Below are 24,896 nucleotides of genomic sequence, written 5' to 3'. Positions count from 1 at the left end.
TGGTCTCCAGGGTTTCCCTTCCTAGATATGGTCCACTCGGCACTTGCAGGCCTGGAACCAAAGAGACCATGTCACAGGAACACAAACTCTCCAAAGGTTTACATTATCTTGTGAGTAAAATCCAAGTGCTCCCAGGGCTGCTGCACAGAGACGCTACTTTGGCACGACTCTCACTTTTGAAAGACAAAATCTGTCCTCTAGAGCTCTTCTTCTAGAAAAATAGAATAAGAGCACTGATTTTCTCTGAGGATACAGCAGTGGGCAATCAGAGACAGCTGTCCCTCTATATCTGTTGTACTGCAGAGATGACGGAGTGACGGGAGAGACTAAAGCCTTTGAAGACAGATTCTTATGCCTTTTGTCACTGAAGGTGGGAGGGCACACCACACCGCACAGAGACATGGGCAGGAGCACTGGTGTCGACTAGGAGGCAGGAGCAGGGGCTCTGGGAAGGCTCAGGCCTTTATTGGGGTTCCGGCAGGAATGGCAGGGCAGGGCAGGGAAATAGTTTGGGACTAGTTTGTGTGATAATCCACTGGGCCTTGGTGCACAGAAGCATGTCTGGCCCTGGGTGATTCTGGGCAGGAGGATGTCAGCTGGTAACACGAGAGAAGGCAGTTCGGAGGTGGGTCAGGTGGCAGGGGAGAGGAGAACAGCTGGCCGTTCATTTGGCCCCATCATTTGTGAGTGGGTGCCAGCAGACAAACACTGAATCTAAGGAAACACAGTAAGCGTGTCGGCGTGCACAGAGGGCACACCGGGGGTGACACACCCACAGTGGACAGACAAAGCGGAGACCATCGGTTTCAGTCAGTTCTGTCATGACTCAGTCTCTCCACTGCAGAGAGTGGAGAAGGCGTGAGCTGCAGGGGTGAATGGCTCTGGGAGTCAGTGGAGCTGCTCCAGGTCCAGTGACACACTTGTTGCTCAGGCTCCAGCCACTGCCTCTGTCTCCTCCAGGAACCTCTGGACTCTTCTCCCCTGCACCAGTTGAGAGAAGCCTGAGTGCGTCCTGAAGGCCATGGAAGCCCGGAGCCTTTCGTCCTGCTTTGGCCCTGCCACCCCAGGGCCCTGTGCCCCTAGGACACCTCCTGCTCTCCACAGAGGGCAGGCCACAGGTCCTGGGCCACATCCTCCCACCGTGTCCGCAGGGTGGGGTTGGCCCCTCGGCTCAGCAAAAGCTCTGCAGTGGGGCCATGGCCATGCTCCATGGCGAGATGCAGGGGGGGTCTTCTGGAGCCAGCCAGCAGCATTGACCTCTGCACCCCTGTCCAGGAGGTGGCCAGTGACCTCTATGTGGCCTCCCCGGGCAGCATGGTGCAGGGGGGTGAGGCCCAACTTGTCCTGAGAATCCACCTTTGCTCCCCAGGCGGCCAGCAGCTGGACAGCAAGCAGATGTCCACCAGCAGCAGCCCTGTGGAGTGCAGAGCGGCCATGCCTGTCCTTGAGGCTTGGGTCTGCCCCGTGCTCAAGCAGCACCTCCATGTCCTGGAAGAGAAGGGGGCAGGGGCTAGGTTGCTGGCTGTGTTAACCATGTAGCAGCCAGCTGCCCTTGGCCTCCCCTTTCTTGACACTGCTCCCTTATTTGGTCACCCTGATGCTGGGAAAGATTGAGGGCAAAAGGAGAAGAGGGTGGCAGAGGATGAGATGGTTGGATAGCATCACCAACTCAATGGACATCAACTTGGGCAAACTCCAGGAGATAGTGAGGAACAGGGAGGCCTGGCGTGCTGCAGTCCATGGGGTTGCAAAGAGTCAGACACAACTCAGCGACTGAACAACAACAACAAATGGCACCTATGTGGGCTTCCCAGGTGGCGCTGCGGTAAAGAACCTGCATGCCAATGCAAGAGACAGAAGAGATGCAGGTTTGATCCCTGGGTCGGGAAGATCCCCTGGAGGAGGGCATGGCAACCCACTGCAGTATTTTTGCCTGGAGAATCCCATTAACAGAGGAGCCTGGAGAGTTACGGTCCATAGGGTCACAAATAGTAGGACACAACTGAATCAACTTAGCACTCAGGCATGACACCTGCAGAGGCTCTACTTGGAGACTGCCACTGCCCCCTAATGGTCCTGACTTCCCTGCCGCCCATCCTCCCCGCTGACTGAAACAGGCTTGCCCCTGGTGCCCAATAAATATTGGTGCTGCCACCGGGCTCCCTCTCTGGGCTTCCAGGAGCCAATATCCAAGGGCAGCGGGGGTTGGAGGCTGGCCCCTCTCCGCCACCCTTCTATCACTCGGAGGCTGGGCCAGGATTACCTGCCGGCGGCCCAAGCCGGCTGCGACGCCCAGCACAGTGGCCCCCACACCGTCCCGTGCGTCCACCGGAGCCCCTTGCGCCAGAAGGAGACGAAGCGCAGTTGCGCGCCCAGCCGCGGCCGCCACGAACAGGACGCCATCTAGACGCGCGCCACCGTTCGCCCCCAGCAGCTCGAGCACCGCCAGCTGGCCTCCCGCGGCCGCCCAGTGCGCCGCCGTCCAGCCGCGCGCGTCTACCGCTGTCGGGCCCGGGTCCGGCGCCGCCAACAGGTGCCCAGCCATCAGCGTGCGGCCCAGTGCGGCGGCCCAGTGCAGCGGCGTGAGGCCGGCCAGGCAGCGTGCATTCGCAGGCGCTCCGCGCCGCAGCAGCAACTCTGCCACCCGCGACGGCGCGTGCCAGGCGGCTTCGTGCAGCGGTGTGCGCCCCGCGCGGTCTGAGGCTCCGACCTGGGCCCCACGCTGCAGCAGCAGACGCACCAGCGACACGTGGCCCCGCAACACCGCCAGGTGGAGCGGAGTCCGGCCCGTGCGGTCCCTGTGGGGCAGGCCAGGGCGGTGAGGGCGGGGGCTGGATCTGGAGCCAGGCCCCTGCCCCCTGCTGGGGAAAGAAACTCAAACTGGCCACCTTTGCCCAGGAAGGACCCCCTCTACCCGCCGGGAACCCCTGCCTCCCCCTACCACTGAAGGGACAGCAGCCACCACCCCACCAGATACCTGTGAAGATACAAGGCCCTGCCGCGGGGCTCACCTCTCCTCCACACTGGCCCCTTGCCGCAGCAGCTGAGTCACCAGGCCCGTGTGACCCTTCCACACAGCCTGCAGCAAGTGCCCCCAGGCCTGTGGGGTGCTGGGCCCCTGTGTCCCAGGTCCCAGAGCCTCCTCAGAGCCCAGATCCAACCAGCGCAGTTCCTGCTCCGCCCCTGCTTCTGTCAGGTCCTGCTCCCCAGGCTCTGAGACCCCAGAGTCCATCTGGGAAGAACATGAATCAGGCATGGTTGCTGGAGGCCCAGGCTGGCTCCAGTCGAGTCCTCTGGCTGGGGGTCCTCTGTATGCTGTCCTGGCCCAGCCACAGGCACTTTCCTGAAACTCCTTCCGAAGAAGCTGAGGTGGGAGATCTGTTCCAGGAAGGTAGGTAGCTGGAACTGCATTTGTGGGGGTGGGGGGAGAGGGGCGGGGCAGGGAAGGGAGGGCTTCTGGGGGCCAGGTGAAGGGCCAGCTCTCCACACTGTTTACCCAGCAACTTAGGGGGAGGCGGTACCTGCAGACCACAGCCTGTGTCCCAGCAGCCTTCAGCCCCTGCCAACCGCCAGGGCCTCTGACTTGTCCTCCCTCCCAGGAGATAAAGGCCAGGCAGGCAGGAACCTGCCCGTGGACTATAGCTCCTCGCAGAGCACAGCCTTTGATGTGCCACGATTTGCCCCCCAGGAGGCACCCACATGCCTTTCCTTGGGTCCCTCCCTCTGGCCCTGCCCCCCAGCCCCACTCCTGTCCGTGCTGGCTGAGACCAGGCCAAGTAGACCAGGTGCCAGCAGCCGGCAAAAGCCAGAAAAACAAGGGTGTCCGCTCTGTGTCTGCACAGGATGACTGGGAAGATGCTGAAAGCAGCAGGGCCAGATGACGGGACACAAGGACACAGGGTGAGGTGGGAAGGGCACCCTGTTGCTGAGGAGAAGCGCTCGTATCCTGGGGACTGGGGGACTATCCTATCCCTCATCAGAGCCAGGGAAGCTAAAAACTGTCTCCTGGCGGCCTCTTCGCCGGCAGAAAGCAGCAAGAATGAGCTGTGAGGCCTGTCCCCACAGCCTCTGCCACAGCCAGGGCACTGCATCTTGCTCAGGTGACCACTGGATGTCAGGGTGCCTACACGGAGCTGTCCCCCAGGGGCAGAGGCCTCTGTTGGTCTCAAGCACGCTGGGCCCACAGCCGGAACTCAGCTGTTTGTTGAATGAGTGAATGAATGAATGGAGGACCAGAGGAGAGGGTGGGGCTTAAAAGGAGATGAGACAGAGATCCTTGCTGTCTGAACTCTCTCCACCCAAAGGTTATCATCTGCAACATTTTTTTTTAACCCCAACTTCACTATCAGAAAGATCCCCTGGAGAAGGAAAAGGCTACCCACTCCAATATCCTGCCCTTGAGGATGCCATGGACTGTATAGTCCATGGGGTCACAGAGAGTCGGACGGGACTGAGCAACTTTCACTTTCACTACCAGAATAAATAATTACTGTGAGATCTTCCACATGTGCACCAGTGTAAATAGTTCAATTGCACACGTATGGGCAGCAGGACTTGGCATGCACTGCTGGGGACCTCAGCAGATTTCCCAGCCAGAGTGTCTTCACTGATGCTGAAAGCTCAGCTTTCAGCTGAACTTGGTTCCAAATCGAATCTCAGAGGCAGAATTTGGGTTGAAGTAGAAAAGGATAACTTTATTGCTTTACCAGGCAAAGGGGGTCACAGCGGGCTAATGCTCTCAAAACCAGGTGTCCCAACTTGGGGAAAATAGTGACAAGTTTTATAGTAATTGTTTAAAGAGGGCATGATCAGTTTGTGGACGTTCTTCTGATGGGTTGGTGTTGAGGCAAGTAGGAGTCAGCATTTTTAACCTTCAGGTCCAACTGGTCTGGGGTCTACATGCTTGTGGGCAGTATTCCATTGCTAATTGTTAACTTCTCCCACCTGGACGGGGTTTTGTTATCTACAAAATAACTCAACGAAATTGTTGTGTGTATCCGTTGATGGGGAAACAGGACCTTGCCCCAACGCTGCTCCTGATGGTTTCTCTCTGGTCTCTCATTCTCTCCCTTCGCTAATGAACAACGGCTTGAATCTGCCTATTAGAACTCAGAGAAGGTCATGGAAGCTGAGTGAAGGCTGTTCCCTATAATCAAAGAAATGGGGGACACAAAGGCTTTGTGCCCAAAAGCCCCACATGGTGTCACTACCAGTGTCCCTTGAACAAATTGTGCACTGTAACTATCATCGTCTGCATCCCTGCCTGGTGATAGGGTGCTGGTGAACTTGAGAGACCTGGAAAATGTTAGGAATGGAAGGGATGAGGCAGACTGTGTGGGAAGGGAAGGAGAAACTTTCCCATGTGGTATCACCCAGCCTCCTTCGTCCAGCTCCCAGACAACCTACTCAGTGTTTTAAGTGTCAACTACTCACCTAAGTGCCCTTTATTTTACTTTATTATTTTTTTCTAAGTGCCCTTTAAAATGCTGTGGGTTGCGCACAAAACCCCCAGGAGACTGTTAGGTGCTAACTATATTTTGGTAACATTTGGAGAAATTAGGGTTTTTGGAAGGGCTAGGAATGCTTTCCCCCCCTTACTTGAAATAATGGAGTACATGCTCCCCCTGTTTTCAGGATGGACTGGATTCTGACACAAAGGATGCCTGTGGTGGCAACTGCTGTTATTGAGCGCCTACTGTGTGTTGAGTCCCACACTAAGCATTTCACATGCACTGCTCATGTGCCTTCTCAATAGGCTTGCATCTTTTGGGGCTGTTTCTCTGATGCTGAGAGGGACCAGGTGTGGGGGATGAAGGGACCAGGGGGACTAGTGCTGAGAGGTGGGTCAGGTGAAGACCTCTCTGTGGCAGCTACTGATGGGGCAATTAATTGCCAGTTGAGACTGGTGAAATGAAGTCATTGTGTGCAGGGGCTGGAAGCGGGGAGAGGGCGGGACCCAGAGGGAGGAGGGCCCAGTGCAGAGTTGTCAGGACAGCTGTGAAGGCTCTGACCAGAGCACGCAGGGGCTAGCAGAGAGACCGGCCAGGGCCAGAGCCGTAGGAACCTGGCAGAGAGAGAGGGTCAGCCTGGCAACAGGGACTGGCCGCTCACGTGTGGCCCTGGAGACGGATGGTCAGGGCTGGACCTACCTGGGCCAGGGTCCTGCCCTCGAGCGGGGTTCACTCTTCGGTTGCTGGAGTCTGAGCAGAAACCTGACCTGGTGACCTAGGGTTAAAAGGTTGCTAATCTGACAGGGGTGAGGGGCTTCAGTCCTGACACGTGACTGCTGCTGTGAGCCCACCAGGCCCACCGCTGAGGGCATGAGTGATCAGGAGAGGGAGACAGAGGAGGATGAGGGAGGAGACCCTTCAGACACAGCACCCATGCTGCCCCGGAGGCTTCCCGACCGCCAGGCTTCAGACCTGATGTCCCCAGGGTGGGCAAGCCTGGCTGCCCAAGGCCTGGGGACTCTGCTGCTCCCAGGATGGGCCGTGGCCCGGCTCCTGCTCCACCTGCTGCTGCCTGCAGCCGTGTTCCTGCTGGTGCTGCTGCCTGCAGCTGCCGTCGTGTACCTGGGATTCCTGTGTCACTCGAGGGTGAGCTGAGCCTTCCCTGGGCAAGACTAGGGAACTGTCCGGGGTCCTTGGGGAGTGTGGGTGCTCCTCCCTGAAGGGCCCTTTCTTCTGCCAAGCCCCCCGCCCTGCCACCAGCCACAGCAAAAAAAGGGCTTTTGTTTGCCATCAAGGGGATGGCTGTCTCCCTTCTTTGAGGCCTCTCAGCCTTGTACCAGGGGCCACCAGGGCCTGGTCAGCTGGGCAGGGTGGGGAGAGGAGAAGGCTTCCAGGAAGAGGAGATAAAGATATTGTCGGATTTAACCAGTCCACAGTCCACCCCGCAGGCCCCCCAACACAGCCCCTCTGAGGACCCCCTCCTACCCGGGGATGGGTTTCCCCACCTGTGGAATGGGCTACAGCTAGGTCTGGGATGGGGAGGGTATAGGCAGGTGGGCCCCCTGTCCCTCTTTCTGTAGGCATACAGCAGGGGAGGAGGACCAAACGTTGGCTGTAGAAGAGAAGGTTGACACCTGCTGGCGGCACCCAGAGGCAGGGCTTCGGGGTCAGATGCCAGCGAAGGGAAGGACCATGGAGAGCACAGAGGGGAGGAAGGCGGAGGTCGGGGAGCCAGAGAGCTATTCTCTGAGCCTCCCCTCAGGGGACTCCTACTCGGGTCATTTACCGCCTGGGTCCCCCATCTCCCATCCTCGGCTAGGAAATGTCTGGCCCACAGCCAGCCCCAGCCCCCGCACCCCACCCACTTCCCTCTGGGCTCTGCCCGACCTCGGGCCCCGCCCCGGAACTGAGATTCCCCCACCGCCCCGCCTGACCATCCTCCCGGTTCTCAGGTCCACCCGGCGCCCCGCCCCACGTGCCGCGCACTGCTGTCTGACCGCGGCTCCGCGGCGCTCATCGTGTTGGGCTTCCTCTCGCTGCCTCCGCTGCTGGTGCTCGCTTCGGCCGCTCGCGCCCGCCTGGCCCGACGCCTCCACTCGCTGCTGCCGCCCCCCACTCGGAGCCCCGGACCCCGCCGCCAGCCCGACGGGGAGAAGCAGCTCTGCGCCTGGGTGTGACCCCACACGCCCCCTCAAATCCCGGAGGCCCCCGAACTACCCCGTGTCCCCCATCAGTGGCCCCAGGCTGGCGAGCTCGAGGGTCTGCGTTCAAGTCCTTGCCCGGCGAGCGCGTGCGCAGTGCTCCGACGTGCCGCAAGGTGGCACCGGACTCCCCCGGAACCGGGCGGTCCTTCCCCGCCTTCGCCCGCCCCCGCACTCCCCGCAGCAGCCGAGGGGCTGGGACGCCCCCCAGGGAGCAGGGAAATGGCCCTCAGAGAAGGGGCGCGAGGCCAGACTCTGAGAAAAGTGGCCTTCCTGGCTTCTGCCTCTGGGACTGCCCAAGGCTCCTGTGCCCAGACAACGGGCAGACCCCGCGGGCCGCCGTCTGGTCAGCGAATTGTAGAGCTGGGGAGACTCGCTCCGGAGACTTCCACACTCCACGATCCCAGAGGTTCAACGGCCAGAGCAGCAGGGTGTGCAGGGCTCAGCCGGAGGCCTGCGTCAGCGTTAGAGCAAGGGCTCTGTCAGTTCCTCTGATTTTAAGATCTTTTCCGTCCTTTGTGTTTTTTTTTTTTTTTTTTTTTTTTTTGCTTTCAAGCATGTTTCTGGTTTATTCCTTTGGTACACACTGTGTTTGTTTCCCGTTTCTAGGGGTTTACATCTTTCATCAGTAATGAAGAATTCTCAACCATTATTTCTTCAATTCCGCCTCATTCATTCCACATATTCTTTATTGGGAAGCACCTATTACATTAATACTTCCTGTCGTCCTATTACTTCTGTCAGTTCATCTCTCTTCTGTGTCTTCCTTCTCCTTGTCTCCCTGCGCTGCACGTGTTTTGGGCAATTTTCTCATCTTCCTCTTCTAGTTCACTAAGCACTGGTTTTGTCTAATCTGCGGATTGTCTTCCTATCCAAAAGGAGCCTGGCGGGCTACAGTCTATGGGGTCCGGAAGGGTCGGCCGCGGCCGAGTGACTAAGCACGCATCTACAAGTTATACTGCGTGTGTGCTAAATCGCGTCCAATTCTTTGCGACCCTAGGAACACTAGCCTGCCAGGTTCCTCTGTCCATGGGATTCTCTAGGCATGAATACTGTAGTGGGTTGCCATGCCCCCCTGCAGGGGATCTTCCCAACCAAGGGATTGAACCCTTGTCTCAGGTCTCCTGCATTGGCAGATAGGTTGTTTACCACTAGCGCCACCTGGGAAGCTCAAAAGTTATACTGCTCACTTCTTATTCACATATGATCATTTTTGATGATCATTTGGTCTCTTGGTGCGTGGTCGTGTTTGGATTCCAGCAGGAACATTTCACACAAAGTTACTATATAGTCTGCACTTAGCAACTACACTTCCTTTGCTTTGAGGTCTAAATCTGTTATTTGTTGTTTCTGCTGACTCAGTAATTGCATGTTGTTTCTTTGAATGTTTGTACTTGGTAAGCGTCAGCCCACACCTGTGAAAATTCTGTGGCCATGTCCCTCCAGAGAGGATGCCTTTGTGAGGCATGCCCAGCCTGTGTCCCTATTAGGGATCTGGTTGGTAGCCTACCTTGCACATGGGCCTGTGGCTCTCATGCGGTGTGGGTCTCCCTCCTGTGTTCAGGGAATTCTCTGCTTTCCTGTTTGTTTCACTTCAGCATCCTGGTTTCTGTTCACTATTCTTCTGTTTGTTTATTTATATACTTCTTTTTAGTGTTTCTTGGAGGGGAGGGGGCCTGGAGAGGTCTACTTCCTTGTAAGCCCAGCAGTGTATTAAAGATGTGTTTGTTGTAATTTGTCCAGAATCTAGTAATAGCTGGAAGACCTTGGGAAGCTCCTAGCACACTGTGTTGCCAGCAGGACTCCACCTGTGACCAGGAGACCAGGGTCCAGATGTGTCCAAGGTTCAGGCTCAGCTGTGGCTTGAACAGGGCCTGGAGCGGGGCTGGCTCAGGTCCAGCAGGAGTCCTTGGGGTTTTCCAATTGTCTGTGACCAGTCACATGGGAGCCTGGCTGGCTGCCCCATGCCCAAGGAGAGCTTTCCCGGTCTGAGGCCGCCCTCCTTCCCCTCCTGCCTAGGGTCGCGCTGCTCTGGCCAAGCGTTGAGGATAAGGGCTCTCCTGAGGATCCGTCTGGCCCTGGAGTCATCAAAACAACAGCTGGGCTTGGTGGGGGTGGGGAGGCCACCCAGGGGAGCTCAGCTGCTGAGCTGCCTTTCAGAAGGTGGATCCTGGCTTCCCAGGCCTACCCAAGCCCCACATAGCCTCCAGCTGGCCCCAGGGACAGCCTGCCTCAGCTCCAGCTACCACCCACTCGCAAAAGGAACGCCTGTGGGGGGCTGTGGAAGGTTGGCGGAGGAGCCTAGTGGTCTCCTTTAGGGCATTAGCTGTCAGGGTGGGGAAAGTAGAAGGTAGAGGCCGTGAGCTCCTGGGTGGGCCAAGATAAGACCCTCACTTTGGGAAAAAAAGTCTGCAAGCACCCTGGCCCTTGCCCAGCCATTGTGCACCTGGCCGTGGGTGCGTGTGCGTGTGCATTTTGTATGGGTATACGTATGTGTGCATGTGAGGGCATGCCCGCATTCTGTCTGCTGGCCCTCGCACCCCTGGCAGGGGTTTTCTCCAGACCCCACAGGTGTAGAGTCTGGGCTTTGCGAGGTTTCCTGATCTGCCCAGGGCTGTGTATTCATTCACAAAATATTTCCTGGCAACTCAAGTGTCTGCAGGCACACCCTGAGTGGTGAGCAGCTAGGAGGGGCCCATTCTGTCCCCGTAGTCAGCACCCCAGTTGTGAGTCCTGCCCCCACGCAGGCATGTCAGCCAGAAACTGAGCTGTGGTGGGTGGGCTGGGGAGAACTAGGCAGAGCTCCCTGCTGGCTCTGGGGCCTGAGGTCCCTCCCTCTGCCCCAGGGCCTCACCCCTACCCCTGGGGAGCCCCCCCACCAAGGTGTGGACACAAATCTGTCCTTCCTTCCCTGTTCTCTCCTTCCCCACACAAGCCTGCCAGGACCCTGCTTGGGGCTGAGACAGGGCATGGTGGTCACTCCCTGTTGCAGAAGGGTCCAGCACAGGGAACCCAAACTAGGGAGGGGGTCTCACCGCTTGACGAGCACCACTGTGCAGTCCTTATGTTGCAGGACCCTTCCAGGGCCCAAAACTGGGCTCTTGTCTAACATTCGGAAATGAATTGTCCGAGGAGACACATGCTGACAAAGCAAGAGATTTTATTAGGAAAGGGCACCCGGGTGGAGAGCAGTAGGTGAGGGAACCCAGGAGAACTGCTCTGCCGCGTGGCTCACAGTCTTGGGTTTTATGGTGATGGGATTAGTTTCTGGGTGGTCTTTGGCCAATCATTCTAACTCAGAGTCTTTCCTCGTGGCGCATGCATCACTCAGCCAAGATGGATGCTAGCAAGAGGGATTCTGGGAAGTGGACGGACAGGCAGTGTCTCCTCTCGACCTTTCCCGAACTCTTCCGGCTGGTGGTGGCTTATTAGTTCCGTATTCCTTATCAGGATCTCCTGTCATAAAACAACTCATGCAAATGGTTACTATGGTGCCTGGCCAGGGTGGGCAGTTTCAATCAGTGTGCTTCCCCTAACACTTACACAGGCTGAAAACCCAGGAACAACTGGATGCCCTCCTGCCTTTCTGCCTCCAAGCTCTGCCCTTCTGCCTGTAGTCTTCAAGGTCTGATATCACCCTCCCCCTGGGCCCTCGCCTCCCCAGTGAACACTGCCACTGCCCTTCTGCCTCCCAGGCCTCCTTACTGCCCTCATACATACTGGCAGGCCCTCATTCCGGAGCCCTGGTACTTCCTCTAGCTCCTGCCCACCTGCTCTGACATGACCCCATCCTCCAAGAGGAAAATGAGTAGACATGCATTTTTGCAAGCTTGCCACTTCCCATCTCTCTTCTAGCTTGGCAGGGCTGGGAGGACATGGGCTGTGCCCAGGGCCTGCATGTCCCCAGGGCCTGTGCATCCCCAGGGCAGAGTTTGTCATGTGACTGGGCCCAGCACGGAGATGAAAGATAAATGCAGATGGGTTGGCACCCACTCTGTGACCAGGCTGCCCACCTGCCACCCTGGGTGTCGCTGGCTGAAAGATTGGGTAGGGGTTGTCTCTAGGGCCACAAGGGACAGGCTGGGGCACTTAGGAAGTGAAACAATGGGACAATCAGACCCCCAGGACTGGCCCTCAGGCCCTGGCATGTCCCTGACCACAAACAGGCAGGTTGAGTCTAAAAGAATGTGTGGGTGGGGCAGTGGGGCAAGTGGTGGTAGGCCACCCCCTCCCTCTGCTCTTCCCACTGCTGGGTGCAGTCAGGGGGCCTTGTGCTTGGCCACCCACTCCAGGCCCACAGGAGCTGCCCCCCACTTCCAGTTTCTGTGTCTCCCAGCCTGTCTGGCCTGTCTGGGTGCCTGTGTGAGATACAACTGACATGAAAACCAGCAGCACAGGCACCCCCGCGGGATGGGGTGGGACCAGGCCACTCTGCCCCTCGGGCTTTAGGCTGGGGTCAGGGGTGGGGTCAGAGGCCCCGGGAGCTGCCCTTTTCCCTGGGGTCAACATGACCACAGCTAGCTGGGGACAAAAGGCCCTTCTTCTCTGCGTAGGCGTGGATGGTGCGGAGGAGGGCGCATTCCCGTGGACTGGCTGGGGGCAGGGGCAGTGCCTTGGAAAGCATTGTTGTCCCTGGATTTTGTGGATCCCCATCCATCTGCCTGTGGACTGACAGGCGGGGTGGGCGAGTTCTGGGAAGTGACGACTGGGGACTCCCTGTCCCTCCTCCTCTTTTCCAGGACACCTGGGTCAGGCAGGGGCTGGCTCTGTGGAGGGAGAGGCATGGGACTGGGGCCAGCTGTTTCCTGGCCCCCTCCGGTCCTTCTCTGCCCCTCCTGCCCCCAGGCCTGTCTTCCTTCAGAGAGGAGGTTTCCAGGCCATTATATTTGTGCTTCCTCTGGTGTCTGCCTCAGGCCCAGCCCTGGCCTGGACTACTACACACCTTTGGCTGACCCCCACGTTCCCTAGAAACCTCTGTCTGCCCAGGTCTCCGCTCAGTGAGGGGCAGGGTAAAGGAGACTCGCCGTGGTGCTGGCAGCAGGGGTGGTGGAGCCGGCTGAGCCACAGGGCAGAGCAAGGGGCCTGAGGGGCAGAGCTGACCCAGTGAGGGTGAGATGGTCTTGGTCTCTCGGGAATCAAGTCAGAGCTCAGCATGAGCATCAGGAGGGACTCTCAGCCAAAGCAGGTGGCTGAGCTCAGCCAAGGCTGGAGAGAGGCCCTTGCCACCACTGCCGAGGCCAGGTCCCCTGTCCTTTCTCCCCCTGATGGAGAGCTGGAGGGAGGAGGACGCCTGCTTCCTCAAGGGCTTGAGTAGTGGCCAAGAAGAGGAGCTCAGTTTTTCCAGAAGGGAAACTTCCCTGTCAGCCCAGCAGCACAGCCGAGGTGTGACTCGGCCCACCGCTGGCCAGGAGTGGGGAGGCCACCAGGCAGACCCAGCATGGCCCGGTGCCCTGCTAGTGGGTGCCCAGCAAGGTGAAGGATGAGCCAAGTTGTGTCTGCATGCGTGTACCTGGGTCAGTCCCCCCGGGCCCCCAGATGGTCTTCAGCTGCCTCCCCTCATGGCCCCATATCCAGAGCAGCCCTGCTCAGCGTCATCTGCTGGAGGGGCTGGGGGCCAGGAGCCATCCCTCTGGGCGGTACACCCTGAGCTTTGGGGGTTCAAGCCCACTGTTGCCCCCCGGGGCCCAGGCGGAAACACCAGGCAGTCTCTGGTCCTAGCTGAGGCCTGAGGTCTGTGGAGCTGAGCCAGCCCCGTCACTGCCAAGATTCCCGGCAAGGGGGGGGGGGTGTGGCAGGGACACAGTTCTCGCTTGTTCCTGCCCCAGCTACTCAGACTCAGCTGAGCTGCTTCCTTTTTTAGACAAAGTCAGAGCTCCGGCCTGTCTCACAGCCTAGCGTCTCACCTGACAGAAAGGGAGGAAGGAAAACCATTGAGTTTCATCCGTCCTCTGGGCTGAGCACCTCCTGGCGGGGGGGAAGGGAGGGGACATCCTGGTAGAGATGGCCTGCCGCCTCCCCATGTGGACCTGTGCCCCGCCACCCCCCACCAAGCTCCTCAGAGGGGAGTGGCTGGGACAGGGCAGTGGTGACCCCACAGGAAGGCATCTTAGGAGGGAGGAGGGCAGTCCTGCCCACAGGACTCTGCCACCTCGCCTCACCTGAGGGCAAGGAATTTGCCCTGGAGTGGGTGGGGGGAAGGGCTGAGTGTCCCTAAGGTGCCCCCTGCCAGTGGCCACCTCTGCTCTGGTCCAGCCAAGATCCGAGATGCAAGGTTCCTGGTCACAGTGAGTCCCAGGAGGGCTTCCCCAGTGCGCGGCTGGGGAGGGTCTATCCTCAATCCTGGAGTTTGGCCTCAGCCCTGGCCCTGGGCCTCTTGCTGGGGACAGCTATGGGCCCAGCATGGTCACACAGGCCAGGCCTGACTCAGCCATCCTCAGCTGTATGCCTCTTCCTCCAAGAAGCCTGGTGAGGTGGGGTCTTTGTGTCCCCTCAGAAACCCCTTCTTGAATGTCTGAGGTTTTTTCCCCTCTCCCAGCGTTCTAAGTTCTGCCCTCCTGATCTTTGCTTTCATACACCTGCCCCTTCCCAAGCCTTGTTTTTGGTGTCGCCCCCACACTCTCACACATCCTGGGGCTCTCTTGGACTTGGCTTCAGGGACTCCCAACGCTGAGGATATAAGGACAGCAAGTCTCGAGATGATCCAGCTGGGTGGCTCCCTGCTCTGCTCCTGGCTGGGGAAGGGGGCAGGGGGTAGAAGCAGGGCAGACTCCAAGGCCTTACAGCCCAAAGGGAAACCGAAGAGTTTATGTGTGTGCATGCCACGCGCGTATGAATGGAGCGTGTCGCCGCGCGCCTGGGCCTTGAGAACGTGCGCCTTCTGAGAGCCAGTGCTCCTCCGCACGCGGGGCAGCTCGCGCGCGCCTCGGAGGGACCTCTGGGCGGGCCGCGGGGGGCGGGGCCTCCGGGGGGGGCGGGGCCCGGGTCCGACCCGCGCGGCCGCGCGCCCCACAGCCCAGGAGCGAGCTAAACACCAGTGCAGGGAGAGCGCTGCCGTCCCGTCGCGCGCGATGCTGCCCTGGACGGTGATCGGCCTGGCCCTGAGCCTGCGGCTGGCTCGGAGCGGCGCGGAACTTGGTAAGTGAGGCGGGCGGCTGGGTCAAGCTCGGCTCTCTGTGCCCGTCCACCCTCTGATGTCCGCGCTGAGCCACGCTCTCCTTCCGCTGCTGCGGGGCGGGGGCGGCTGGCAGGGGACCCCACCCACGTGAGGCGCAGGCCCAGCCGGCAACTCGGCGGGATTTTAGGGCCTGATGGGGGGAGTGGGCGGTGCCAATCTGGGAGGCTTGTTCCTGCCTCAGTTCTCCCTTTGCTTGGAATGACCCTTAGACGAGGGATGGTAAGAGGGTTGGTTGGCGTCGTTCAACTAGGTTGAGGGAAACTGAGGCCCCAAGGCTAGACCCGGCCTGAGACACCCCAGGCCGCTGTTTGCTCGTGACCCAGGGGCCCATCTGCTCCCTGGGGAGCGGAGAGCAAGGCGTAGTCGCCTGAGGGGTGATCGGGCCCTCAGGCTGCTGCAGCAGGTAACCTGCTTCCTGGGTCCGGACAGAGCCGAGGATGGGGCCCAGGCAGGGATGACATCATCTGTAAGTGGGGTCAGGACTCTAACCCAGCCTTCTGGACTGTGGGAGAGGCTGCAGTCAGTGCTCTGTCTTCCCCGTGCCTCCTCCTCTGTCCTCAGTCTCCCCAGCTGCCAAATGCCTCCACCCCACCCCGCACCGGTTGCCTTACCTGGAGGGTGAGCTGTGTAGACTGCTTCTAGAAAGCCAGGCCCGGGTGGCCCAGACCTATCCACCCACCACTCCTGGGGGCGGGGCCAGGACACTGAGTTCCAGCCCGCCTCGATTCCGCTGAAAACAGGGAGGGGGTGAGGGCTTGAAGGGTTCAGCTTTCCTTTGCAGAAGAGACACAAGCCCAGAGGGACCCCCTGCTATGTGGCCAGGGTGTAGAACTGGAATTGCTGAGGGTTCGGACCTCCTGTTGGCTTTAGGGCCCCTCTGCCCCTGGGGTGCCATCCCAGGACCTTTGAGGTGTAGCTGAGCTGGCCTTCTGGGCTTCCTTGGGTAAGGGCGAGTGCCAGCTTAGGGAAATTTCAGGCCCTGGGGGTTCTGCCCTGGGTGTGGGGCTGTCTGGGGGCCACCACCAGGGGCTGAACCCTCCCCTCTTCCCCAGGCCTTCCAGCATCTGCCCTTCAGGGGGACCTGCTGTTTCTGTTGGACAGTTCAGCCAGCGTGTCTCATTATGAGTTTTCCCGAGTTCGGGAGTTTTTGGGGCGACTGGCAGCCTTGCTGCCCGTCGGTCCTGGGGCCCTGCGTGCCAGCCTGGTGCACGTGGGCAGCCGACCGCACACCGAGTTCCCCTTCGGCCAGCACAGCTCAGGCTCAGCTGTCCAGGACGCCATACGGGCTGCAGCCCAGCGCATGGGTGACACCAACACTGGCCTAGCACTGGCATATGCCAAGGAGCAACTGTTTGCCAAGGCGGCAGGGGCCCGGCCGGGGGTGCCCAAGGTGCTGGTGTGGGTGACAGACGGCGGCTCCAGCGACCCCGTGGGGCCCCCCATGCAGGAGCTGAAGGACCTGGGGGTCACCGTCTTCATCGTCAGCACTGGCCGGGGCAACCTCCTGGAGCTGTCTGCTGCTGCCTCGGCCCCCGCTGAGAAACACCTGCACTTCGTGGATGTGGATGACCTGCACATCATCACCCAGGCACTGAGGGGCTCCATCCTCGGTAGGTGGGAGGGGGCCTGGGGAACCCCAGCTGGGAACTCGGGAAGAGGGCTGGGAAGACTCCAGGAGGAACTCGCATGCCTGGAGCAGAGGCCAGGGATGCACACCCAGCTTCTCCAGGGACACACTCCAACTGGTCACCACAGGGGTCCCACCACCTGGGCTGAGGTGGGACAGAGGACAGGTCTGAGGAGACATCTCCAGGTGAGGCTTCCTACTGGAGAGTGGGGGGTTTGGTGAGGGCTGAGGGACCCAGGGGCTGGATCTGAGCAGATGTGGCTTGTGGATATGTGAAGAGGTAGAGAAGGAGGTTTCAAGCCTGAGAGCTCTGCCCATGGGCCCACCATGCCTGGAGGAAGGGGGAGGGCCAGGGCAGGAAGGGCAGAGAGTGCCCCCCCCCCACCAGAGCTGGGTCACTACTTCCCCCAGGGGAAGGGGGTTTGAGTGGGACTGCACTGCTGGGGATTGCTGGAAAGGAGGCTGGGCCTGGGAGAGCCTGCTGCAGGGGCTAGCAGCTCCCCACGGACTTTCTTCTGGATCCCTCTGACCCAGCTAGGGAGAGGGACAGGGAGGGGAGGGAGGTGGAGTTAAAGGGCCTGGTCACTGGCAGGGTTGCTGTAGCCACTGAAAAAATGCCAACAACCCCAGGGTCTTCCTGAATTTTGGCCTGCAGTTAATCATCCATCTGAAAGTGGAAGGAGCTGGACTGTGGGTTGGAGCGAGGTAGAGGGTCTTTCTGAAGATCTGCTCCAGGGCACCTGGCCCTGGTGGCCCTTGGGTCTGCCGCTAGGGTTGAGCCTGAAGGGGACAGCAGGAGAAAGGGCAAGCAGCTAGACAGGAAAAGCCCAAGGCTGCAGGGCAGTGAGGCAGTAGGGTGGCTCTCCTGGGATTGGGGGCAGGGTCTGTGTGTGGCGATGGGCAAGGGGAGTGCCAGCCAGGCAGCTGGGCACCCAGCATTCACAGCATCGGGTCCTGACTTAACCCTGTGTAGACATCTGTTAGCCTCACCCACCTGCCAGGTCAGTGAGATGACCCTCTGGGGCTTGGCATCAAAGCTCAGGAGTAACGTTTGGGGGTCCCACCCTCGAGTCCCCCACCACACTCTCCTCCAGTTCCAGCTGCCCTTGGGCTTGTCACATCTGTCCTACCCCTCAGGGCATTCTCCAGTGGTCTCTCATCTCCTGGCTGTACTGTGGGCCCTCTTTTCCTTGACTCTCCAGAGCAGAACTGATCCTAGACCCTGTGCTGGTCACTCCTGCTGCCCAGAGTGGTGGGGAGGGCATCCTCTGACATCATTTTGAATCCTGCCACCCTTGAGGGCCCTTTGTCCAGTCCACTGGACTGAGTGGTGGGTGAGAGGTGGCCGCTATAACCCTCCACTGCTCTGAGTTTGGAGCTGAGGTGGGGAGGGAAGCTCCTGAAGCGACCGAAGGCGGAGCGGGGCGGCGGGGTTGGGGGGAGACTGGTCGCACTCACGTCCTTCCTCCAGCCTGGCGCCAGCAGCTTTGGCAGATCCTTAGCATCTGGTAGGCGTGGCCATAGCATCTGGTAGGCGTGGCCGAGGCTAGCCTTGCTCCCGGCGCTCCCGCTCCCCAAGCTCTGTGAGTCTACCCCGAGTCAGCAGTCAGAGACCAGCGGGAAAAGCCACCTCTGTCCTCTGACCCTCTGCACCCCCCCTCAGATGCAATGTGGCCGCAGCAGCTCCATGCCTCCGAGGTTACGTCCAGCGGCTTCCACCTGGCCTGGCCGTCCCTACTGACGGCAGACTCAGGCTATTACGTGTTGGAGCTGGCGCCCAGCACGGATCCGGGGGCCTCGCGCCGTCAGCAGCTGCCAGGGAACGCCACGGGCTGGGCCTGGACCGGTCTGGACCCAGACACGGACTACGACGTAGCCCTGGTGCCGGAGTCGAACGTGCGGCTCTTAAGATCACAGCACCTGCGGGTGCGCACGCTGCCAGGTGAGGCGGGGCACAGGGCCGGGCGGGCTAGGGGTACGGGTCCGGCTGGGCGCCGCGGCCACCTCCCGCTCACGGGCACTTCTCGCACCCCCACCCCCACGCCCGCGCAGAGGAGACCGGGCCGGAGCTCATCGTCGTCTCGCACGCCAGGCCGCGCAGCTTGCGCGTGAGCTGGGCCCCGGCGCTGGGCCCGGACGCCGCGCTCGGTTACCACGTGCAGGTCGGGCCCCTGCGGGGCGGGGCCGCGCAGAGCGTGGAGGTACCCGCGGGCGAGAACAGCACCACGCTTCAGGGCCTGGCGCCCGGCACCGCCTACCTGGTGACCGTGACCGCAGCCTTCCGCTCGGGCCGCGAGAGGGCGCTGTCAGCCAAGGCCTGCACGCCTGAAGGCGAGCGCAGCCGCGCCCCGCGTCCCCAGCCGCAGAGGACTGGGGGCCGGGAACCGTGAGCCGGCCGCGCCCGCGCACCCGAGGGCCCTCTTCTCCAGAGCCCGGTGGGTCTTGCCCCGGGGATGGGATGCTGACCGGCCTTAGGCCCGCGGGACCCCCGCGCAGGAAGCGCGCCCCGCTCCGGCGTCCGCCCTCCAGGACGCAGCCTCGCCTCACCTTCCGCTGTAGCTATGGCAGCAGCGCGTGCCGTTGCGACTCCCTCCCCTGCCCGGTCCAGACCTGGGCACTCGGTGGTGTCCTTTGGGCAGGATTTAGCGGGGAGATGGACAAGGCGTCAGGGGACCCGTTAAGAACATCAGACTCCAGATGACTCTGGACCCAGGGCCACAGGGCGTCTGGGCAGCCGGGCCTCCCACTTGTGTTAGAGGCCAGCCCGTCTGGTGGCAAAGGCTGGCATCTGTTTGAAGGAGCTTGGTCCAGATGGCAGTTCTGAGTTCCCACCAGCCACTCGGGTCCAGGGTGGGAAGGGAAGGAGCTGGCTCTGGCCAGGTCCCAAAGGTTCCCTGGAGGGGATAGTGTCGGGAAAAGGGGCGGGGAAGTGCTGGCAGTTGATCCTGTGGTTAGCAGCTGGGTGGCTGGAGAGGCAGTCTTCACTGGCATGCTCAGCTGGCTTGGGGGCAGTGCTTTGCTTGCTGGGAACAGTGGCCCTGCCTTCCTACCCAGAATCCTCCTGGGCCCAGCCACAGCCTCTGGAACCGAGGTGGCACCTTTTGGGAAGAATGCGACAAGAGCCTGGCATTCAGGACCCTGGATACAGGAGAGCCTGTTCCTGCAGGGCCCCAAGGCTGGCACTTGCAGGGGGCTTTCCCTGTGCTGGGTGGAGGACCTCTGTGTTGGGGCAGGGACAAGCAAGGTGCCTCTGGGTGCTGCACCCCAGCCATCCCTGCAGTGTCCACCTCCTGTCACTCCTTCTGTGCTGGGGCCACCAGACAAGTCCCAAGGGGGGGCAGTGCTGCTGCCACTCGGCCCCACAGGCACCTCCTCCACACCTGCGCTGACTCAGTGCTCACTTTTCATCTTCCCCACTAATGACCCAGCCTTTGAAATAAAATACAATAAATCAGATGTAAACTCAGCCCTGCAGTCTCCTGAGAGTGCTCTACTCCTTAAAACACGCCAGCCCCGTGAAAGGTTTCAAGAAAAAGAAAGGGCTCTGGTAGGAGAGGATGGTACCCCACCTGGTGCTGGGGAGGAGGGGGGAGTCGTCCCTTTGCAGCACTGGGTCACAGGCCACTGTGGCCCTTCTGTGCACCTCCTCTTCAGAGAGCCCAGGCTGATTTCTGAGGGCATTGCTGGGATTCCCACCTCTGTTGGCATGGCTACTCCCTCAGCTGCAGTTTGGCTATGCTTCCCCCTGCTAATGGGAAGGAGAACCCCTAACCCAAACAACTGCAGGGCTGAGAAGTGGTCTTGGGGCCCCAGATGGCAACTCAGTCCACCTGGCCTGGTGAGTGTATTGGTGGGGGGGGTGACTTCTAGCAAACTGATCTGCCACCATTTTCCCAAACACCTACCTCTGAGCATCCCGTGGCCCCCGCCCAGTCACCCAAGGCCGGCACCACCCACCAATTCAGTGTGCTTGGTGTTCCTGCGTCCCCCCCCCCCCACACACATACACATTGCCTGTGTGAGCAGGGTGGGGAGCAGGGCTCAGGTGGTGAGTTAACCCCAAGGCAGATGGTAGTGCCTGTCCAGGCCAGGTTTGAGGGGCCTATCGGATAGATGTTTCTCCTCCATGTCCCCCCATCCCCTTGAGGCAGGCCCAGGGAAGCCTGACACCCACAGTGGCCTGTGCCACTGAAGGTTTCTGCTTACATCCTGACTGGTGCTCAGTCAGCTGAGGCTCAGAGGCTCCTGTGATCTTAGCAGCTGGCCTGGTCCCATGGCTGGTTAGCCTGAACAACAGGGTCCCAAGGTCCCAGACAGCATGACCAGGGCCTGAACCTGGGTCTGATCCCCCCTGAGGGGCAGAATTCCCCCTGTGGAGGTCTGAGTTCCCCACCCTGATCCCTGGGTGCTCTGCAGGTGCCAGCCCACTAGACAGCCAGAGAGGGCCTCCTTCCATGCTGCACCCACAAGCCCAGCTTGCAGCGCACTGCACAGGGGCAGGAGAAAAAGCAGGAGTGCTGATGGGCAGTTTCCCAGTGGTTCAGTCACACGTTAAAGATGAGTGGTGAGCCCCTTCTCCCAAAACATGCTTCATCCCTGAGAGAGGGCAGAACAGCTGGAAGATGCACTCCCACTCCCTGCCTTGCCTCATCTCTGCTGGACACTGAGGCCCAGAGAGAGGAGCCCTAGGTCATCTCCAGGCCTAGGAATGCCTCTCCTGGAAGTCCTTATCTTGGAAGTGCGGCCCTTGCATCATCCCAGTCAGTTCTCAAAGGTCTTAAGAGTCCAGGCCGCATCTGGAAAGTCTCTAGGAAACAGCTTTGTCCCGACCCCACCCCTTCCCTCCACCTCCCCTGACCACTTTGGGTCAGGGCCCAGGCTGAGGCCTGCAGGGACTTACACGTGCCACTTCCTAAGGCAACTCTGAGCATGCCCACGCACCTGAAAGTCAGGACTGGGCAAGAGGTCGTGACCCACAGGGCCAGGTCCATGCAGCGGGAGATGGCTGGGTGGGGGAGGAGCTGCTGCTTCTAGGGGACCCTCGAACAGAGGCTCCTCTAGTGTGCTGGGTGGGCACAGTTCTCACTCACGGGTGACTGCTGCTCCCTAACTTGACAAGGATTTCCTGTGTGGGGTCTTCGCTGCAGCCCAGGACTTGCCTGACGGCAGGGGTTTGTGAGAGCCAGGTAATGGACAAAGGCCGCCTGTGAGGAGGCTGGATGGCCACTGGGTTTGGATCTAGGTCTCCGGGAGGTTGATGTCCAGGAGCGGGTGGTACGGCTGGCGGTGTCTCCCTGGAGCAGGAGCTGTTTCCACAGCAGCAGTAATAAACTCTGTCAGGCCAAGGCCGGAAGTCTAGCCGCCCTGAGAGACGTGTGAGTCTTCATAGCCTCCTGCTGGGGTGAGGGGGCAGTTCAGGAAGCTAGAGGGCGACAGCTGTGTGTCTGTGCTTTTTTCCTGGGATGAAAATTTTTTTCAACGTCCATTAAAACAAAAATGTCAGTGGAAGTCATAGCTCTCCCTAGAGGTGAGTGTGGTAAGGTGGGGACCCTTTGGGAGACCCCGCCCCACAAGTTCCAGCCCTTGTGGGGGAGGCCGACGCAGCCCCAGCGCTCAGTAGTTAGGGTGAGGTGTGCTTTTGGCTGCCAGCAGCGGGCAGGGGGCTCTTGGGACAGCCCCCTTCTCAAGGAGGGAGAGGGGCTGAGGTTTCCTGGGCAGGACCAAGTAGGGTAGATGCGACCTCTGCTCACTGACCAGGAATTTAAATCTCTGGTACTCATCACTCACATTTCACAAGTGTCAAGGAACACACCCAAGACAAATTATGTCACCCTAGCCACAGACTCGAGAGCCTGGCAGGAAGGAAAGTCCCCACCACCACCATTCCCCTCAGGTGTGTGCACAAGCGCAGGGACAGTGGAGGCGGCCAGCAGCTTGCCTGAGCCCATGGTGGCAGTGTCTACAGGAGCTGAGGCCTCGGCCACCCCACTCTGGTGCCCCACAGTGTGTGGGGTGCTGCCCAGAGGAAGGGGGTGAAAGCCAACACTGTATGCCCAGGGTCCCAGCCAGCTCCCATCTCCCTCCTTCCTCTGTTCCAGGGCCAGCCCCTGCTGGATGAGAGGGCACTCGAGGCCAAGCTGGGTGACTCTTCCTCCGAGAATCACTCCCGCAGGCGCCACTCACCCCCGCCCCCCCCCCACCCCCCCGATGATGCTTGGGCTCTGTCAGTGCCACCGGGCTTGAAAACTTGCTTCCAAGTTCTGTCCAGATCATGCAGCTGACCCTGCTCTTCTCCTGGGAAGGAGCAGGCCAGCCAGTGCTCATGGCATGTCTCCTGGCCTCAGTGGAGTGGACAGGCAGCTGTGTGCCTGTGCTGAAGGCCCCCCCACCCTCCATGCTTCTGGGGACAGCCTGGCTCTACTGACCTCTGTTGGATGAGCCTGTCAGTCCAGCTGTGGGGTGGGGGGTAGATGGGGCATGGCTCCACGGGGTGGGGGGACAGTGTCAGAGCATCTGAGTAGGTGGCCACTCACCAAGTTTCCCTGATGGCTCAGAGGGTAAAGCGTCTGCCCACAATGCGGGAGACCCGGGTTCGATCCCTGGGTCGGGAAGATCCCCTGGAAAAGGACATGGCAACCCCACTCCAGTATTCCTGCCTGGAGAATCCCATGGATGGAGGAGCCTGGTGGGCTATATGTATATTCCATGGGGTCACAGAGAGTCGGACACAGCTGAGCAACCTCACTCACTCACTCACCAAGGGCAAACAGCAGGAAGACAAGCCTGGGGGCAAAGAGCTTAGGCTTGGCCCCAGGACCCTCTTCACACCTAAGCCCAAGACAGCCCGTCTGAGGGCTCAGTGCTCAGCTCTTGTTCACCCCAGAGCCAGAAGGAGGGGTTGCAGGGGCCAGAGATCGCAGCACTGCTTTGGTGGGTAGGGTGGGGATCAGCAGCCAGGGGCCCTGCCCTGGGGGCTGAGGCACAGGAGGGCCTGACTGAGCAGCTTTCCTTTCAGGGGGGCTTGGGCCTGCCAGGTGGGGGGCAGGCATGGGGCATGCATGTAGAGGGGTTCTAGAGACTGAACTAGCAGCACATCTTTTGGAACCGAGGGAGAGACCAGGAGCCAGATGGGCCTGGCTGGATAAAAGGAGAGACCAGCCCCTGCAGGCCCAACTGTCCTAGCTAGGAGAGCAAGCCAGAAGAGTGAGGGCCGGGGGCTCCAAGTTCAAGTGGATACGGGGCTTCTGTCCCTGGGAGACGCCAGGCAGCTGGCACTGGGAAGCCCTGGGGCCTGACAGGAAGGCTCCAGCTCCCCAGAGGTCTGACCAGATGCACAGACTCAGAAGCCACACCTGCTGTGCAGGCTTTGGGGGCAGAGTCCTCTGCTCTGGGCCTGTGTGGGGCCCACTCTGCTCCTGCTGGCCTGGGCTCTCAGGGACAGCAGTGTCCCCCATCTCTCACTCAAGGTCAGGTTGGAGGCCAAGCTGCACCTTTAATTTCTTCAGTCTCTCCTCCAGGTCTTCAAAGCTGGAAGACTCCCTCAGAGAGGGAAACAAAAAAGCCAGAGGGAACTGGGTGTTGGGGGAATCCCATCAGCAACACAGCGCAGCTTGGCAGCCGAGTGCCCTGAGTTTGTCGACTAAACATGAACGCAGAGGGAGGGGACATATGTATACTTACCGCTGATTCACATGGTGTGGCAGAAACCAACACAGCATTGTAAAGCAATTATCTTCCAGTTAAAAAAAAAAATGAAAAGATCAGGTGGAAAGTGTCATCCTAATTTCCTTTTATTAACTTAGTGTCTTCAGGAAAGTTGTGTCTGCTTCCAGCCCAAGACTTTAAGTGACAAACACAAGTGGACTGATGTTCTGCACGGCCCATTGGAAATCAGAAAATGTCAGCAGTACTACTCTGATGAGGGAAACTGGAGGGAAGCAGTTTCTTCCCTCGAAGAGAGGGCGTGTAGCCACCTAAATCTTAAGATAGCAACCAATGCTTTCTGTTTTTTAATTTAGCCAAGTTAAGGAAAACTGACTTTTTTGTGAAGTTGACTTTATGTTTTTTTTTTAATTTATATGGAAAACTGACTTTTTAAATGCAGAGCTTTATTTTCAGTTATTCCTTGTCATATAAAACTACCAGGCTTCCTTGCTGGCTCAGATGGTAAAGAATCTGCTTGCAGTGCAGGAAACCTGGTTTTGATCTCTGGGTCAGGAAGAGCCCCTGGAGAATGGAATGGCTACCCACTCCAGTATTCTTGCCTGGAGAATCGCTTGGGCAGAGGAGCCTGACAGGCTACAGTTCATGGGGTTGCAGAGTTGGACATGACTGAGTGACTAACACTATCATATAAAAGTTCACGTGCATGCGTGTGTGCTTAGTCATGTCCAACTCTGTGACCCTTGGACTGTAACCCGCCAGGCTCCTCTGTCCATGGGATT

The 24,896-nt window shown here is 59.6% G+C and overlaps 3 protein-coding genes across 3 annotated transcripts; 2 read left to right on the top strand and 1 right to left on the bottom strand.

Moving 5' to 3' along the window:
* Positions 1 to 1,079: 1,079 nt before the first annotated feature.
* Positions 1,080 to 3,256, bottom strand: ANKRD65 (ankyrin repeat domain 65). Its single transcript, XM_065938341.1, is given in 4 exon segments — positions 1,080 to 1,226; positions 1,228 to 1,488; positions 2,264 to 2,798; positions 3,012 to 3,256. Coding segments are annotated over 4 exon segments (1,188 nt in total).
* A 2,338-nt stretch (positions 3,257 to 5,594) lies between these two features.
* TMEM88B (transmembrane protein 88B) lies at positions 5,595 to 8,394 on the top strand. The gene is made up of 2 exons (XM_065936874.1): positions 5,595 to 6,596; positions 7,403 to 8,394. The coding sequence occupies exons 1-2, from the start codon at positions 6,321 to 6,323 to the stop codon at positions 7,625 to 7,627; spliced, it is 501 nt and encodes a 166-aa protein (XP_065792946.1). The 5' UTR covers positions 5,595 to 6,320; the 3' UTR covers positions 7,628 to 8,394.
* Positions 8,395 to 14,609: 6,215 nt separating this feature from the next.
* VWA1 (von Willebrand factor A domain containing 1) lies at positions 14,610 to 19,918 on the top strand. The gene is made up of 4 exons (XM_065935954.1): positions 14,610 to 14,785; positions 15,878 to 16,435; positions 18,116 to 18,394; positions 18,505 to 19,918. The coding sequence occupies exons 1-4, from the start codon at positions 14,719 to 14,721 to the stop codon at positions 18,840 to 18,842; spliced, it is 1,242 nt and encodes a 413-aa protein (XP_065792026.1). The 5' UTR covers positions 14,610 to 14,718; the 3' UTR covers positions 18,843 to 19,918.
* The last annotated feature ends 4,978 nt before the right edge of the window (positions 19,919 to 24,896 follow it).

The sequence above is a fragment of the Muntiacus reevesi genome, chromosome 5, assembly GCF_963930625.1.
Source record: "Muntiacus reevesi chromosome 5, mMunRee1.1, whole genome shotgun sequence".
In the NCBI taxonomy this organism is placed as follows: Eukaryota; Metazoa; Chordata; class Mammalia; order Artiodactyla; family Cervidae; genus Muntiacus; species Muntiacus reevesi.
This window is presented reverse-complemented; position numbering and strand designations above follow the sequence as displayed.

Coding starts and splice junctions, on each gene's coding strand:
- VWA1 (XM_065935954.1), top strand. CDS start 14,719: ATGCTGCCCTGGACGGTGATCGGCCTGGCCCTGAGCCTGCGGCTGGCT. Junction 14,786..15,877: donor TCGGAGCGGCGCGGAACTTG/GTAAGTGAGGCG, acceptor CCTCTTCCCCAG/GCCTTCCAGCATCTGCCCTT. Junction 18,395..18,504: donor GCGGGTGCGCACGCTGCCAG/GTGAGGCGGGGC, acceptor ACGCCCGCGCAG/AGGAGACCGGGCCGGAGCTC.
- TMEM88B (XM_065936874.1), top strand. CDS start 6,321: ATGAGTGATCAGGAGAGGGAGACAGAGGAGGATGAGGGAGGAGACCCT. Junction 6,597..7,402: donor GATTCCTGTGTCACTCGAGG/GTGAGCTGAGCC, acceptor CCCGGTTCTCAG/GTCCACCCGGCGCCCCGCCC.